General features: G+C 43.1%; 1 protein-coding gene across 1 annotated transcript; it reads right to left on the reverse strand.

Annotated features, from left to right (window-relative positions):
• Positions 1-7245: 7245 nt before the first annotated feature.
• LOC133121563 (claudin-4-like) lies at positions 7246-16495 on the reverse strand. The gene is made up of 3 exons (XM_061230829.1): positions 16359-16495; positions 14839-14971; positions 7246-10117 (listed from the first exon to the last, which is right to left on the reverse strand). The coding sequence occupies exons 2-3, from the start codon at positions 14968-14970 to the stop codon at positions 9620-9622; spliced, it is 630 nt and encodes a 209-aa protein (XP_061086813.1). The 5' UTR covers position 14971; positions 16359-16495; the 3' UTR covers positions 7246-9619.
• Positions 16496-18988: the final 2493 nt, after the last annotated feature.

Here is an 18988-nt window from a genome sequence, read left to right on the forward strand (position 1 = left end):
CCTTGGCCGTGTCATCAGCAGACATGGAATGTCTTTCCATTGCTATGCTGATGACACACAGCTCTATCTAAAAACAGACCCCATCCCATCTGCACTCCTGCCATTATCCACACTAACCACCTGCCTGGAGGAGATAGAGGCGTGGATGAAGCTCAACTTCCTACAGCTGAACAGCTCCAAGACTGAAGCCATCCTAGTTGGCACACCACACCAGGTCCGGTCATCCACCATCACCAGCATCACCTTCTCTGGCCAGAACATCCCCCTCTCCACATCAGTCACAAACCTAGGTGTTAGAATGGACTCTCGCCTCACCTTCGAGACTCACATCAAACATCTGTGTAAAACGTCTTTCTATCACCATAGGAACATTGCCAAACTCCGTCCCACACTCACCCTGCCAGATGCAGAGAAGCTCGTCCACGCCTTTGTCTCCTACAGGCTTGACTACTGTAATGCACTCCTCATCGGAATTCCTAGTAACGGCCTCCAGAAACTGCAGTATGTCCAAAACAGCGCTGCTAGGATCCTGATGAGGGTGCGCAAATATGATCACATCAGCCCCATCCTCAAATCACTTCACTGGCTCCCCATCTCACTTAGGATTGAGTTCAAGGTCTCCCTCCTCACTCACCAGTGCATACACGGAAATGCCCCCCGCTACCTCAAGGAACTCCTTACCCCTCAGACCTCCTCACGTACCCTCCGCTCTGCAACCACCAACCTCCTCAAACCCCCCAGGACCAAGCTCCGCACAATGGGGGATCGGGCATTCTGCTCGGCCACTCCCAGTCTGTGGAATGCTCTCCCGACCACCTGAGGGCACCACAGTCTGTGGATACCTTTAAACGAGCCTTCTGCTAGATTTTTTTATTTTTCTCATGTTTTGTATTTCTTTTTTTTTTAGCACTTCTGCTTTTTAATCTGTAGCACTTTGAGATTTTTAAAAAAATATATAAAGTGCAATACAAATAAAATGTATTATTATTATTATAACAATGATAGGAGATGCCATGAGCAGAGATAACGGGGCCAAGGGATCTTGTGTAGATGGAGAAGAGGAGGGGTCCGAGGACTGAGCCCTGGGGGACTCCTGTAACAAGGGGGCGAGGGGTTGACACTCCTCCAGCCCAGGACACCTGGGAGGACCGGCCAGAGAGATAAGATTGGATCCACTCTAAGGCTGTGCCACAGATCCCGGTAGATGCCAGGGAGGCTAAGAGGATGGAGTGGTTGACCGTGTCGAACACCGCAGAGAGGTCAAGAAGGATCAGGACAGAGGAGAGAGAGGTTGCTCGTGCAGCCTGAAGGGACTCGTTGACAGAGAGGAGTGCAGTCTCCGTCGAGTGGCCAGGTCTGAAGCCGGACTGGTGGGGGTCCAGCAGGTTATTCTGAGAGAGGAAGGAAGAGAGTTGGTTGGAGGTGGCTCGTTCAATGGACTTGGATAGAAAAGGAAGGAGAGATACCGGACAGTAGTTTTGAATGCAGGAGGGGTCAAGAGTGGGTTTCTTTAGGAGCGGGGTGATGTAGGCCCTCTTGAATGATGAGGGAAAGCAGCCAGAGGACAGAGAGGAGTTAACAAGGGAGGTGTCAAATGGGAGGATGTCAGGCGAGATTGTCTGAAAGAGGTTTGAGGGGATGGGGTCCAGGGCACAAGTAGTAGGGCGGTGGGAGAGCAGGAGGTGAGACACATCAGCATCTGTAAGGGGACAGAAAGAGGAGAAACAGGGGGCAGACACAGAAATGGAGGCAGGCATAGAAGTGGTGGTGGTCGCGAAGGTGCTGCGGATATCTGCAACCTTCTCGTCAAAAAATACCGTCATCAGCAGTGAGCGAGGACTGAGATGGTGGGGGAGGTGTGCTGAGGAGAGAGGAGAAAATGGAGAACAGTTGACGAGGGTTAGAAGTGGAGTTCTGGATTTTTGTTTGGTAGTAATTTCTTTTGGCAGTGGTGATAGTGGAGGAGAATTCCGCCAGGAGAGACTGGTAGGAAGACAGGTCCGACGGGTCTTTTGATTTCCTCCACTTCCTCTCAGCTGCACGTAGGCTTGGCCTGGAGGAACGTAGAAGGTCAGAAACCCATGGGCTGGGAGGGGAGGATCGAGAAGGCCGGGAGACAAGAGGACAGAGAGTCAAGGGCTGAGGAGAGAGAGGAAAGCACGGAAGATGCGGAATCAGTGGGTAGTTTGGAGAAGGATTCAAGAGGAGGGAGGGAAGCGGTGACTCTGGGGGCAAGGGAGGAGGGTGATAGAGAGCGGAGGTTACATCGGACAGAAACAGTGGGGGTGAGAGAAGGGGAGGGAGGTAGAGCAGCTAGGGGGATGGAGAAGGAAATGAAGTGGTGATCGGACTTGTGTAAAGGGGTAACAGTGGGGTTAGAAGAGGAGCAGTTCCTCAGAAAGATCAGGTCAAGAAGGTTTCCAGCCTTGTGAGAGTGCTGCAGAGAGAGGTCAAAGGAGTGAAGTAGTGGTAAGAAGGCAGTAGACTGGGAGGCTTCCAGGTGGATGTTGAAATCTCCCAGGAGGATAAGTGGGGTGCCATCCTCAGGGAATGAGCTGAGTAGAGTGTCAAGCTCATCAAGGAAACTTCCCAGGGCACCTGGAGGACGATAGACAACGACAATATAAAGTTTCACAGGGTGAGTAATTGAGACAGCGTGGCATTCAAATGTGGATAGGGATAGGTCAGTGAGGGAAATCGCAGAGAATTTCCATGAAGGGGAGATCAGCAAGCCAGTGCCACCTCCACGGCCAGAGGGCCGGGGGGTGTGTGAGAAGGAGAAGGAGGATGAGAGGGCAGCGGGGGTGGCAGTGTTCTCTGGTGTAATCCAGGTCTCGGTGAGGGCAAGGAACTGTAGGGACAGGAGGGAGGCATAACCAGTAATGAAGTCAGCCTTCCGTGTGGCAGACTAGCAGTTCCATAGCCCCCCTGCAACTGTGAAGTTGTCACAGGGGGTCAGTGAGGGGTAGCAGAGGTTGGTGGGGTTCCGTCGTCGTGGAGGGCCACGTTTCTGGAAGCGCGTTCTTAAGGGGAATTTTGTTACAGTTAAACACTATTAACTTCTACTTTGGTCTTTGAATGCATTTAATATAAATGTCAAGAAGTATGAAGGATGTTTCCACTGGACAGAGTGAATGCCTTTGGGTAATATCAACCATTTCATTTTCCAGGAATACACCAATTATATGTCAATGGATAAAATGTTGAGAAAACATTTTATTTTATTTTTTAAGTGGGGGAGGGTGTGGCGCCATGGAATGTGGTACTGTTTATAATTTAGTTCATAATATGCATTTTGTTCATAATATGCATTGCTTCTTATGATACCCCCCATAGTGCATTTTTAAATGTTCGTTTAATATTTCTTTGGTTGTTCAAACAGTATTTTGGACACAGTTTGCCTGCAACTGTTCTTCGCACACCACTCCTAGCCGCTAGGTGGCAGTAGTCACACCGGATATCATCCACACGCGCTGTACCTTGGCCAGAGCAAGTCATGTCAGTGTGAATGAAAGCAGAAAGCAGAAGCGTATCATAGCTGCTTATCGTGACTACAGTTTAGCTAACAATATTTTCATGTGTTGTTGCAGAATATAATAAAATATGAGCACCTGGATATCACAAAGTGTCATTATTCAAGTGTACAACATTTGCCAGTTTTGATCAACCATTTAATTTAAATATGTTTGCATTCAGTATTAATTCTAGCCTTGTGGTTGCGCATGACATTTGAATTTTTGCTCAGTAAGGAAGTATGGTTCAGGGTTTCTTTTTTTGCTTGTCGTTCTTATTTTGCATTTTGACCATATATGGAGACCATTGCTTTCACCCTTTCTGGGTGCAGGAAGTGGGGAGAGTGGAGAAACTGGTGTGCATCTCAGACAGAGAGCAAACTAGTGATGTTTGTTGTATTACAGGTTCTTCTATATGCAGTGAGATCAGTGCAAAAATACAGGTCCTCTGATGATGATTCTTGCTGTGAATTTACATTTGCAAATTACCGATTTTAATCAAAACTTTATTTTTGTGTGTATACATTAGCTCCAGAATTATTTGCACCCTTTATAAAAATGGAGACAAAAAGGCTGCATATCATAAACACCATGGATAATGATCTATATTGTATGTTATGACCGTGTCCATGGTCCTATTTTCTGTTGTCTTTTTGCTTATGTGACGTTGCTTTTCCAATAGAATCCTCACTGTTGAACTGGAAAGAGGCCCACAGCTGAACTTCCAATGAAAGTTAATGAAAATTGTCAAATAATGTTGGCAGTAAAAGGATAACAGACACAATTGACAATGAATAGATCCCAATTAATCTTTGTCAGACAGCATAATTCTGTTGGAAGTCACATGTCTAAACCATGAAAACAAGAAAAGCAGTCAACTCTTTCTAAGTGCTAAAAAGTAACTGTACTGTTGGATGGGATGTACGGTTGTTATTTCAAATGTTAGAGAGGAACATGGCTGTCTTGGGATTGGGCTGAGCTTTACCTATATTCAACAAAGAAACTCAGTTTTGAAGGAATATGCTTGCACGTGCCCATATGTACACACACACATACATACACAGACACACATGCACACAAATGCCCACACTCACATGCAGACATGTACCCACTGCACACACACACACGGAGAGGGTAATAGTCGCAAAGTAGTGTATTCTGCAGGCACAACTCTGAGCTCAAAAAGGCTGGAGTAACAAAGTTATAGGCAATTAGGGAAAACTCTGGAGGCATAACTATTAAATTGGCATCAGCTGACAGGTCCTCTCATCCTCCCTTTCCTTTTTTATCTGTTCTTTATCTTTTACTCACTCTCTATCTTGTTTTCTTAATGCATACTTACTCATAGTATGTACATGGTACTCAGCTTGCTTTTCTCTTTTCATGTAGGGCCTTTACAATTAGGTTTATACTGCGCTAATGTCCGCTAATGTCCGTGTCCTTTTATGTTAGTGTGACATAGCAGATATGATCACAGTTCCCTTCCTGAACACTATAGAGAAATAAATCTTACAATCAAAGTGGTGTTATTATCGATATAGCTTACTTCAAAACTAAAGGTTTTGAAACTCCTTTATTGGTAGCTAAGCTGTCACCTGTTAAGGATGCTTGAAACATGAGTCAGGTGGATTGAAGCATAGTATCGAAAACTCCCATTAGGGCTTAGAAACGCCTGCAAACATGAACCCCAGGCTCTGTAGAGGAAATAGTCATTAGAATGTCTGGCGTATTTTTGTTTCAAACTATTGGATTTGCTGGATACTATGAAACTGTCCACAGGCAGTGAGCGTCGACTGTAGAAAACATGGAAGTGTATGTGAGGTCACCCACTGACTCTCCGCAGGCTTGTGAAAAGCATTTTGATACCATGTAACTGAATTTTTGGGTGCTGCCACATACCAATTGGGGTCAGAGCCCTTATATGGGCATGAATTCTGTTGAGTGTGGCTTGTCCACGAAGTGCGTGAGGTAGAGTGACTCGGCAGTGAAACTGTCCCTGATTTGTCCGCAAAATATTTCTATGTTGTCCTAATAACAGTTATAATTGGTGCATGAGGACTCATTAGATGAAGAAAAAATTCGCAGATTGTGAATTCTTGGACTTAAATTGAATGGGGTAGCTAAAACACCTATGCTGGAGCTAAACACACTGGCGCTAGTGAGCAACATCTCTCAACAAGACCAGGAAATTGGTAATGAGCCTTCACCCTTCAAGGAGGCCCATGTTACACCCCTGTTTATGAAACAGACTCTGGACCTTTCTGCTGACCAAAAATATTGGCCAGTCTCTATTCCCCTTTCTCACCAAAACTCCAGAACATGCAGCATCTAGTCTACACTCTCACTTCCTGTCACAGAATAAAGACTGGCTTTCTGTCTGTCACTGTCTATCATCTTCCCTCTCTTATGCTCTATTCCTCCAACTTTCACGAGCTGGATATAGTCATACCTGGGGGTGACGTTGGCTCAGGTGGTAAGAGCAGTCAGTCATCTGGCAGTTGGATGGTTGTCAGTTAGATCCCGCCCTGGGTGTATTGAAGTGTCCCTGAGTAAGGCACCTAACCCCTGACGAGCTGGTTGGTGTCTTGCATGGCAGCCAATTGCCATTGCAGTGTGTGTCTGAATGGGTGTACAGCACTTTGAATAAAGGCACTATATGAATGCAGACCATTTACCTCCTTTAAGGGTACTGTAGTGTTTCTTGAAATAGTGGCTTGTGTTGTGCGAATGACATCCTACAGGTGTCCCCCAAGGATCTGTATCTGTCCCTCCTCTTTTCCCTTCACATGCAATGTCTTGTGTCTGTCATCTCCTTTCTGGTATCCTCATCTCATTTCTTTGCTGACAAAAGCTTTTCTTCTCTTTCCCTCCATCTGACACTCTGAATATTAGGTTCTCCCCCTCCATTGATACCTTTAAATCTCATATTAAGATGCACCTCTCCTCATTAGCCTATGGGTTTGCGTAAAGTTTGGCCAAATGTATTTTGTCTAGTGATGTGAAATTGTGTGTAATTTCATTTTTTATTTGCAGTTAGATCAACATTCTCTTCTTTTGTGAATGTGAAGATGAAGTTGACTTGACTTGACATGAGAAAAACAAAAGAACTGTTCAGGTTCGCTATCAAAAGAGTTCATTTTATATAAACTTTAAACTGTACTTTGAGGTTGTTAGTACTCTTGGACTGTTTTCTCTCTCTTGCTCTCAGGAAGTGAATTGTCTGCAGGAAGAGTTGCGGAAGCTAAAGGTAGCAGTGGAACAGTTGACTAAAAGAGTGGAATCATTGGAGACCAAGAACTCATGAAGAATGAAATGTGTGTGTGTGTGTGGGGGGGGGGGAGTCGCAAAGGGGCTTGTGAGCAAAGAATACATTTGAAAAGAAGCAGGTAAAGAAGGATTGCTTTTGCCCCATTTGGGAAAAATTTTGATCATATTTTCATAGAGCAAAGAATACTCTTAGAGCTTGAGTTCTTAAAAAAGCAAATAACCATTTTTGATATTATGTTTTCTTGGTTTATGAAACATGATTGAATAAAATATGTTGAGTATTTTCAAACATCTTTCTGTTTGTGTTTTTATCAGACATTAGTTTGTGATTCCACACTAATAATGTTAGGTCTTGTTGACTAAGGCAATGCATGGGTCTGCCTGAAATGCCTATTTATCTTACACTTACACACATGCAATAAAAACATTATAAACATTTGCATACACAAAAGTAACAGACACAACCTTTTGAGAGAATGATTATTTTATTACATAAAACAACTATATGGTTTACATCTGGGTCTATAGGAAGACAAGAAATACAAATACCGTGTAATGCTTTCTATAAACCTCATTGTACATTTTGATAAAGAAATTGAATAGAGAAATGAGTGACATAAATTGACACCCTCATTTTAAAAATACCCATCATATGTACATTATTCTACTGTAACTATATTTTCTACTGGATGCAAACGAAGAAAGTAATATACGTATAATGTAATGTAAATGTATATTGTATTTAGTTTCTCTCACCAATTTAGTTTCACTCACCACCATGATAACAATTAAAGAAAAACACAAAATAGTGAAGTGAATTTAAATTTGCATCCACTACCCCAGGATTAAATATACCTGACATAAGCAGCTGAATATTTAACACGCAATAAGCATCGTTGAAATGGCTATAGCAAAGGTTGTAAGGAAGAATGGGATTTTCTGCATAAGTACATTTGTTTTTAAGGATTATGTTTGCATTTTAGTTGATTAATGTTTTTTTATTCACCATACATTTGTTAAACAAATAAAGAAAAACACGCACACCACTGATTTATCTTACACAACAGATTAGATGTATTATACATAGACGAGGCTATCAAACTACGTCTAATATGATACTTTTTGCAAGTTAAAGCAGTGTATGTGTTTTTTAATTGCATGACAACCACACCACACCAGCAACAAAGCATATATCAGATGTGCAAAGGTCTCACCTATACACACTGCTGTTACCATCTTTAATTTAGTATGTGCCATCATTTGAGGATAAGTGGTACAGTAAGTTTGTAGAGAAGACGTCACACAATGTAAAGCAAAAGCTGCCTAACCGATTTCATACATTTTCATCATATTTTGACAAATGTTGACTCTAATCAGTGCAAATTGTAACATACCTGAACACCAATACAGCTGGGTAGATAGCTACTTTTCTGCTTGTTAAATAGCTGTGCTGTGCTTGCTCGCAATGTAGAAATCTCATCAGAAGTAAAAATGTCATTTGATTCTTAACGTTGACAGGGGACTAAATGAGATCTGGAATCGGTTTCTGATTTAAATTGTGACAATAACCATTTGTCTGTCTCCGCACATTTATTGGAAATTTCCTAAATTATTGGAATAGCAAAGTAAATTCCTTTGTTTTTGCTGTACAGTGAAGACAATTGAGTTTCAGGTCAAAAGATGTACATGAAATGGCTGATCTGAATTTCACATTTTATTTCTTGGTATTTTGATTTTTTTTTTTAGGTGAGCAAAAGTATTGGAACATGTGACTGACAGGTGTTTCTTGTTGCCGAGATGTGTCCTGTTAGACTGTTTGGTTGAACAATAAATAGTTCTGAATGTCTACTCTTGGTTTTAGCCTCGGGTTTTGCCTGTGAAGACTGCATTTTTGTTAGAAAACTTAAAGAGCAGCAATATAGAGGCTATACCACAAGATGCCAACAGTAGTTAGAATGAGTTGGTACTAGATTCATCAGTAGTAAGAATCAGAAGGATTTGCTAAGATGTACAGCAATGAGCCACAAAAGTTCTGGAGCAAAGTTTTATAGACTGATGAGACCAGAAGGAACCTCTACCAAAGTGATGGAAAGGCCAAAGTGTGGACAAATGCATGGCTGCTTCTGGAGTGGGCTCACTAATCTTTATTGATGATATAACTCATGATGGCAGCAGCAGGATGAATTCAAAAGTCTACAAAAACATTCTGTCTGTCAACTCACGGAGAAATGCGTCCAAACTAATTGGGAGGAACTTCATCATGCAGCAAGACAATGACCAGAAACACACTGGCAACACAACAAAGGGAGAAGAAGGGGAAGGCTTTCGACTGTCCAAGTCAATCACCAGACCTTAACAAAACTGAGCATGCATTTCACCTCCTGAAGACAAGATTGAAGGGAAAAAACCCAAAACAAACAACAACTGAAAGAGGCTGCAGTAAAAGGCTGGAAAGACATCACAAAAGAAGAATGCAACAGTTTGGTGATGGCAATGGGTTGCAGGCTTGGTGCAGTTATTGCAAGCAAGGGATACGCTACCAAATATTAAGTGTTATTTACTTAAATACTCTCTGTTCCAATATTTTTGTTCACCTAAAAATTGGGTGTTCTGATTCCAAAGGTGCTACGTTCTACATAGTTTAACACTTAAATACCAGCAAATAAAAGCTGAAATTCTGAACTTCTGTCTCATGTTCATCTTTTTATCTCAACCACAAATGTATTCAGTGTATTGCAAAAACAAAGGATTTGACCTTGCTGCTCCAACAGTTTTGGATGGGGACAGTATTTCACCATTGTTGTAACTACTACATTCCCCTTCCCTCTCTTCCGACCCCTCTAAACATAGTTGGAATTGGGAGCTGAGGCGTTGTTGCTGTAGTACTTTGCAGTGCCACCTGAGCTGCCAGAGTTGATGCGACTGAAACAACAGAGGAGCCCACCTCCCAGGAGCATTATCACGCCACCGGCCCAGCCCAAAAAAATACAGGCACCCAGCTCCTTCTTTGGCTGACCTAGTGGGTTGTGGAAATTCTGAATAACGTTGTGGGCAGACCAGCTGACTGGAATCATGAGCAAAAGGCCGGCCAATATCATCATGATGCCTGCCACCAGCGTGATCTTGGGCTTGACATCCTCATTCTGCACACAGGTGGTGAAGTCAGAGCCAGCAAAGAGGATGAGGATGGAGAGAGAGCAGAGGAAACAGCTGATGATGGTCATGGCACGTGCTGCCTGAAGGTCAGTTGCCAGCTCAAGGAGGGAGTCATGTCTCTTGCACTGCTGCTGGCCTGTGCTCTGGGCCACGCATGCCATCCACAGCCCATCATAGGTTACCTGCACAGTGGGGTCATCAAACAGCATGTTAAATTTTGCACTGGCAATTTATTGAGAAATTAAACACAGTGAACAGAGGAAAGTTACCAAAGGCGCTTTGAAATGTAATAATTGTAATGTAGGGCCCAGGGAAAACATCCATTGATACCACAGTGATGGGACTCACAAGTATTACTGTAGCAATACTTAGTACTAACAGTAGTATTATCAGTAACAGGCTTTCCCTCAGGAACATTTTTCATATGGGTGACAAGTACTGACCAAGGGTCCCTGGTGTCCAGGAATTAGTAGGCTACACACGTACAACTTACAGTTATAAGTGTTAGTTGAGCAAAATGCTGATTCTACATCTGTTCTTGGGTGCATTTGGGCAAAAGGCAGGAATACACCCTGGACAGGTCGCCACTCCATCACAGGGCACACACACCATTCACTCACACACTCATACCTAAGGGCAATTTATACTCTCCAATCAGCCTAACCTGCATGTCTTTGGACTGTGGGAGGAAACCGGAGTACCCGGAGGAAACCCACACAGACATGGGGAGAACATGCAAACTCTGCACAGAGAGGCCCCGGCCGATGGGGATTCAAACCCAGGACCTCCTTGCTGTGAGGCTGCAGTGCTACCCACTGCACCATCCGTGCCGCCATTAAATTAACTCAAATTAAATTAATGAATATTGTTCCGTATAACACAGGAATGGCTGTCAGTACTAGATTGAGGATGTTGTTACGACCCAGGTTCGCGATCCGCTCTGGGTCTCTGCCCGTGTTCTCTGATTGCATGAATGGAAAGGTGGGTGGAGCTAAGGAGAACTGAGCCAGCGCTGATTGTTGGATTTGACGCACCTGGAAGCTGGGGGTTTAAAAGCACAGCTTCACCATTCTGGAGGGAGCTCACGTTAGCTCATGGCTGCACGGCGAATGCGCCTTCCTCGCTCTGACATTGTGTTTTGTATTTGGTTGTTGGCTTGGACTCTTGTTAAAAAGGCCTGTATTTGGTTGTGGGTTTTGACACTTGTTTAAAATTCCTTCACCTTGTTGTTGGTGTCCATTTGATGTTACGGCCAAATCGAGCCTTAGGTCGTAACATATGGGGGCTCGTCCGGGATCCGTTGCGTCGCTTTTGTGTAAGTTGATGTTCTGGCCGTTTGGCTGGCAGCGGTAGGAGTCAGGCGATCGAAGGTTGTTTGGCTTATATTAGGAAGTAGGATAGGGTGCCCAGAAGAGGCGGCAAGCGCAAGAAGTGTAGACGTATTGACTCTTGAACAAGCTCGTTCTTTTAGTACAATAAAGGAAGCAGTGTTGAAAGCCTATGAGCTTGTTCCCGAAGCGTATCGACAAAGGTTTCGGACCTGGAAACGCCGGGAAAAACAATCGCATGTTGTTTGTTCGGGAGATGCTACTACAGCTGACACAGTGGTGTGCAGCGGCTGGTGCAGATACATACGCCAAACTCTGGCATTTAATTGCCCTCGAGCAGTTTAGAAGTTCTGTGTCTGACTCGGTCGCCACGTACGTAACGGAGCGGAAAGCCCAAACAGCATCCGAAGCTGCTACGTTAGCTGACGAGTTTATGCTGATCCGTAAGGATGGAGGGGGGAACTACCAATGAGGTCATTCTCAGCGTGATGGCTCTCGCTCTTCTTAACTGTTCCCTGGTCAATCTGGCAACCAAGAACAGTCGGTGTACAAAGCCAAAGATGTTACGGGGACTGAAAGTTCGTTCATACTAGAATGTCACGTGTGTCATAACCGGGGGCACTGGTGGAATGAGTCCCCTGGTCCCAAAAGCCCCAAGGCTTATAAGTCGGGCTTCACGTCAAAACTGGTAGGTCTGGTCTCTACCAATCGTTTTCCTCGTCCTTTCTGTGTGCCCAAGGTGGATACTGCAGACAAAAAATCAGTGAATCCGAGGTGTAGTAATTGTGCCGATTATTCTCCGTTGTTTCGGAGGGGTTTGTTTCTCTGGGAATAGGGCCCAAGCAGTTTCCGATTGCGTGACACTGGGGCTTCGCAGTCCCTGGTTTTATCTAATGTTTTACCGTTCACTCTCGATTCGTACACTGGACACAGTGTGATTATTTGGAGTGTGACTGGCCATTCAACCGTGCCTCTTCATTATGTTTCCCTTTCCTCAGGGTTGGTGTCTGGGGATGTTGTCCTGGGGGTCTGTGACGAATTCCCAGTAGACAGTGTTTCCCTTATTTTGGGAAATGATTTGGCGGGTGATCAGGTATCGGTGCCCCTCCTGGTGGTGGAGAATCCTGTTGCCTGTGGGGAGGAGGACGAGCTTAGTCGTCAGTTCCCCAAAGTATTTCCCTTGTGTGTTTTTACCCGGTCAATGACTCGGTCTAGTAAAGACAAAGCTGAATGTGATCACAGTGTAGACGAAGGTGCCTCACTTTGTGACACGTTTTTCGCCGACCTGGATAAAGCTTCATCCAGGTTTAACGCCGAAGGTGTCGGGGAAACAAAGGAGGCAGTGGTGCAGGAAACGGGGAATGTGGGTAAGGAAAATACGACAGTTGATTGTGCTGACTTCGTTGTAAAACAAGAAAATGTCCCTGGTAATGTTCCCGAAGGGGGAAAAAATGACGTTGCTCTGTTTGGTGTTTCAAAAGAAACTTTAATAAAAGAACAGTTGGCTGATGATTCCCTCCAAAGCCTGCGTGATCAGGCAGTTACAAAGGGTAAGTGTGAGACCCAATCTGGTTATTTCCTGCGGGACGGCGAGTTGTGTAGGAGGTGGGTGCCTCAGGTGCGGTCTGTTGGGGGAAAAACCCAGGTGGTGGTTCCTTCCGTATATAGGGAGGCATTGTTGCAGCTCTCACGATGGCACAACTGGCCACTCTGGGGTTAGGAACCTGCAACCGTCTACTCCAAAACTTTTTATGGTTTTTCACCAAACAAACTGGTGTTTGGACATGAAGTTCGGGGTCCGGTGACCGTGGTTGCAGAGGAGTGGCGAGGAACGGAACCTCCGGAAAATGTTATTGATTATGTGGATGGTTTCCGGGTCCGATTGTATCAGGCTTGTGCTGCACAGCGGGCGCTTGAAAAGGCACAGTCAAAAATGAAAAAATTGTTTAACTGCAAAGCTAAACACCGAAGCTTTAAACTAGGGGATCAAGTTTTGGCTTTGTTGCCGCTGGACCATAGCCCGCTGCAAGTTTATGGGTCCATATGTCATCGACAAACAACTTTCTGAGGTCAATTATCTTATCCGTAACCCGGATCGCCGAAAGAAAGTTCAGTTGTGCCATATAAATCCTTTAAAACCGTACTGTGCCCGAATTCCTGAACCTGCTGTACCCCCCGATATTCCTGTGTGTGCCAAGTCTGAGTCCACAGTTGTTCCTGTGTCTCCAGTCTGCAGTGTTGTGACATCTCCATTTTCTCCTGTGAGTGAGCCCGTAGCTGTGGAGGACTTCCAAACACCGGGAGAAGGTATATTACGGGGGAGGTTGGAAAACTCAGCCTACTTGAGAACTTTAAAAAGTAAATTTGACTATTTAACTAAGGAGCAGCGTGATCTAGTCCAGTTGATTGGCTCGTATACCATATTTTACTTTTTTGTACTCATTACCCAAATTCAATCAAGTCAATTCAGACTTCAAATCTGAACTGTCTTCTGAACTGACAGTTCTTTGGCTTTTCCCATGCTGATGGATGACAAAGGGATTTTGAATGCGTCTTACCTCAGTTTTATACTCAAGTGAAACAGGAAGTGATGGAGTGCCACGATGTAGTTACTTTAGACTGAGATTAACTAAATTATCATAACATAGATAACATAACATAATGATGAGAACAGGCTATTCAGCCCAGCAATGCTCATCTTTTCCTACCACTAAAGTGTACCCACTCCTTAATTTGCTTAAAAGCTAAATAGTATCTAGTACAGGGACACCAATGGTTTCTGAAAGATTACTGAAAAAAAGATTAATGAGATTACTTAATAAAAACATGAGAATGTATGAAAATAAAAGTATATTGCTTTCCTATATGTTTGAACATGACATATAGATTATCTTCACTGAGTGACCACTTTATTAGGTAGCCCTCTACACCAGCTTGTTAATGCAAATATTCAATCAGCCAAACTAAATGCATACAACCATGCAGACATGGTCAAGAGGTTCAGCTGTTTTACAGACCAAATGTAATCAAAGTGAGTTGGAATGATTATTGATGACAGGTATGAGTATCTCAAAAACTGCTGATCTCCTGGGATTTTCACACAAAACAGTCTCTAGAGTTTGCAGAGAAAGGTACGAAAAACATTGTTAATGAGGTCAGAGGAGAAGAGCCAGACTGCTCAAAACTGACAGGAAGGTGACAGTAATACAAATAACCACACATATATATATATATATATCAGTTGTATGGAGAAGAGCATCTCGGTACACTCAACTTATCAAACCTCTAAGTGGATATTCTATAGCAGCAGAAGGCCAATAGGTCTAATAAATACGTAATAAAGTGCTTACTGAGCGTATGTTGTTTATACAGCATTTTCATGAAGGTTGCCAATAATTCTGGAGCCTACTGTATATATAACGATCCTCAGTGATCCTTTTAATATACCTGGCCAATGTGGAGAGCTTAATGCCAATGTAATCAGAGATTCCACTGGCCCATCTTATTCTTGGGAGTGGTCATACACTGTCTGTGTTTAGAATTCTTTGTAAACTGGGGGTGGGCTAGCACAGTACCTGGGCAGTGACAATGTTCTGTCCTGTGAAAGATGACACTTTCCACCTTGGAAGAGCACAGCACACTATCCCAGCAATGAGTCCCAGCACACCCAGGGCAACGCATACAATGTGTATCCCTGAAGAACCCATTCTGAAAGAGAGGAATGGGGGGTCATCCCTGCTTCTGGACAACACAGTACATTTACATACACACATTTTACATTTATGTTGACACTGAGGCAGATAATAGCTGTTAATACTTTGACAATGATACTGAGAAACAGGGGCAGATTAATTTATGGATACAGAAGATTTCTTAAATGCTAAGTAAATAAAAGCTGGAGGTTTTATGACTGTATGTGAGAGTGCACATTCAGTGTCAGGCTGTGTTTGTGAACTGAAAACTTGTACTTCAGTGTGTAGCTCACAGCTGCATTTAAAATGTCCTTGAAAATAGTATTGCCCCAAGACATACGCAAGTCTTGACGCGCCAGTCATCTTCATACTATTCAGTCATGGACTGATACACCATTTTACTACCTTTTCATGAAAGGAATTCACATAAGTGAACTAATTTTTTCAACTGGACCCATGAAACAGGTCACTAAATATGATAGTTACCATTCATTCTTCATTAAATAATCAATGCCCAGGGTAAATACTTTGCTTTTCAATCCAATCTTCCTGAGCTGAACTAATGAATGTATGTGTGTTCTGATGAAATGTGTGTTCCAGATATCAGCAGATAACATTTCCTCTCATTATAGAGTGCTTTGAGATCAGATACATTGGTAAATAAATGAATCCAATTATTTATTTCTGTTTCTAATGTGCATGCCCAAAGAAACAAAACAGTGTTCTCTCCATAGATACAATCTAGTAAAATCAACCCAAAGAAGAAGCAAGGTTTATCAAGTACTCTGTAAGGTACTCTGACCTATTCTATTTTTAGCACTGGTGGTCATGCATGCCAATCTTGTTTATTGTTTAATGTAGATACTGCAATATTAACTTTTTTTAAAGCAAAAAGCCAGTAATGGAGCACACTGCAAAACAAAGTTGTTTTAGTCTTGTAATGGGACTTAAAATCTTAATAGTGGAAAGTATCAGCTTGTTTAAAGTAAAAATAAATAAATAAAGAAAATTGTGAAATTGACTTACCCAATTGGCAAGTCTTTGAATGAGTCAAACAATCTCATCTTAATTAGCTAAATTATCATATAAATAAGGTCATATAAATACGATTTTAATAAAAAACTAAAATACTTGTTATGGACTTGTTTTTGAAGTGTTATAAGAGTATTCAATCTAAATGCTGCTATATTTCAAATACCTCATGAGAATTTTTGTTGATTTACGGAGCATCCAGTGTAAATGCAGAAATTTGAAACTTGTATATAATATACTTCAATGCAGCCCATCACATTTAACAGAGCATTTCACAAGATATTTCTCCTCTTCAGTTTACTCAGTAAGAATACACTAAATGTAAAATTACACAACAAATATGAAATACCTGGAAATAAATAACCAAATACCTTCAGTGTTGTCTACTGGATGCCAAGGCTTCTGTGAAGAGAATAGTTTTTGTTCTTTCTCAGTGTGATGGTCCTTTAGGAATATGTTTGTGACTGGTGCCACTCTCTGTTGTGTGTGGCTATAGTTTGTGCGTGTGTTGGGGGTGGTGGTGGGGGAAGGGGGGTGTTGGTGGTGGAATGTGAGGTACAGGGTGGGGCACAGAGAAGAAAGGTGAGCAGAGGAAAATGTTGGACCAGACTGGACTTGTCTATTCTGCTTGTCCAACCAATCATCACATGACACCAGTTTCGGTGTAAGATTCCAAACTTAGTTAACCACTGCAGGAATACAGTGAATTGAGTCAAAATGACATTGATGGGTGGATTGGTAATATTTATATTGACATTGAGAAATAATTAAAGAAAGAATGAGCGGAACCAATACATAATACATACCTTAAAGAGAGATAAGAGAGAGCCAGAAAGAGCCAGAGAGAGAGAGAGAGAGAGAGAGAGAGAGAGAGAAAAAAAGAAAGAGAGAGAGATAAAAACACACCATTCCTTAACTTGTACAGGCTTGATACAAAGGATCTTATAAAAGATGGAGGCTAGTGAATGAAAGACAGTGAGAAAGAGCAGTACACAAAATCTAAAAATACACAAACATGCACATGAAGATGCAAGAGAGAGGAAAAACGCAGAGAAAGTATCAGATTGGGGGTAAAATATAAAAATGGATGAGTAGGTTTTACTTATTCCTTATGTTGAATACACACTGCACAGCTGTACAACTAAATCCTTTCAGTGCTAGGTGGGGAAATATGAATCCTGCATTTTTCTTGTGTTCTCTCAGATTTTTGTCAAGTTAAAGGTACAATGGGTAATTTCTGACTTCTAATGGTCAAGAGAGGAATAACAGCAACAAACCACAATGCTGTGTATCCCTCCCTGTTCTCTGTAAATGCGCTGACTTTGAAACGCCATTGGCTGTGGCTATTAGAACCAATTTTCAACCAATGAGCTTGAATTATTGTACAGTTATAAACACAGGCAAAGGGTGACTATATACACAGGCAAAGGGTGAGTCAACATCTCATTAAGCCTTTTTCAATGATAGGAAGGGATTTACAATGGTCTTGTAACAATGCTTTAACACAAACCTTTAAGTTAACTTTTCAGTTCAGTTCAGGCTGACTTTTTAAACATGAGTACCAAGAAAATGGTCACATTGGCTGTTGGCCATCATTGTTATTACAATATTACCAAAGATGTGTAAACCAGACTACTCTTAGAGGGGGTAACACAAATAAAACATACTACATATGAATGGTCATGAAAACCCCAAAGCTATACTACAACCCAATTCACTATAGATTTGTCTGGTTAAAGACCTGGAAAAAAGTCCAATAAAGTCCATTAAATTACATTACATTATTGGCATTTGGCAGACGCTCTTATCCAGAGCGACGTACAACAAAGTGCATACCCATAACCAGGGATAAGTTCGCTGAAAGACCCTAGAGGGAAGTACAATTTCAACTGCTACCTGTACAACAAAGATAAGGACAAGGGCCATTTTTTTATTTTATTTTATTATTTTTTTTGAACAAACAAACAAACAGAGCAAAACTATCCAAACACTGCTTACCTAGCCAACTAAAAATACCGATACACAAAGCAAGTCACAGAGACAACAATTAAGGTTCACAGGGAGGTAGGGAGGGATGGGGAGAGGTGCTGCTTGAAGAGGTGTGTCTTCAGCTTGCGCTTGAAGGTGGGGAGAGATTCTATAGTTCTGACCTCAACGGGGAGTTCGTTCCACCACCGTGGAGCCAGAACAGACAGTAGTCGTGAGCGTGAGGTGGAGGTTCTGAGAGGGGGAGGTGCCAAGCGGCCTGTGGAGGCTGAACGAAGAGGTCTGGCAGGGGTGTAGGGTCTGATGATTTTTTGTAGATAAGCTGGGGAAGACCCTTTAACTGCTTGGAAGGCTAGCACCAATGTTTTGAATTTGATGCGAGCCATGACAGGCAGCCAGTGGAGGGAAGTAAGCAGGGGGGTGACGTGTGAGTATTTGGGAAGGTTGAAGACCAGACGAGCTGCTGCATTCTGGATGAGTTGGAGGGGTCTGATGGCGGACGCTGGGAGGCCAGCCAAGAGGGAATTGCAGTAGTCCAGGCGGGACAGAACCATCGCTTGGACCAGGAGCTGGGTCGAGTAGGGGGTGAGAAAGGGGCGGATTCTCCGTATGTTGTATAGGAAGAACCTGCAAGACCGGGTCACCGCCACAATGTTCTCGGAAAGGGACAGTCTGCTGTCCATCACCACGCCGAGGTTCCTTGCACTGGGTGACGGCGTGAGTGTGGTATCCCCGAGGGAAATGGAGAGATCCAGATGGGGAGAGGTATTAGCAGGGATGAATATCATTTCAGTTTTACCTGGGTTGAGCTTTAGATGGTGGTTGTCCATCCAGCTCTGGATGTCCCTCAGGCAAGCAGAGATACGGGCTGAAACCTGCGTATCAGATGGCGGGAACGAGACGAAGAGTTGGGTATCGTCCGCGTAGCAGTGGTAGGATAGCCCATGTGCAGTGATCACAGGGCCAAGGGAGCGAGTGTAAAGAGAAAAAAGAAGTGGGCCAAGGACTGAGCCCT

This window comes from Conger conger, chromosome 2 (assembly GCF_963514075.1).
Source record: "Conger conger chromosome 2, fConCon1.1, whole genome shotgun sequence".
Lineage (NCBI taxonomy): Eukaryota > Metazoa > Chordata > Actinopteri > Anguilliformes > Congridae > Conger > Conger conger.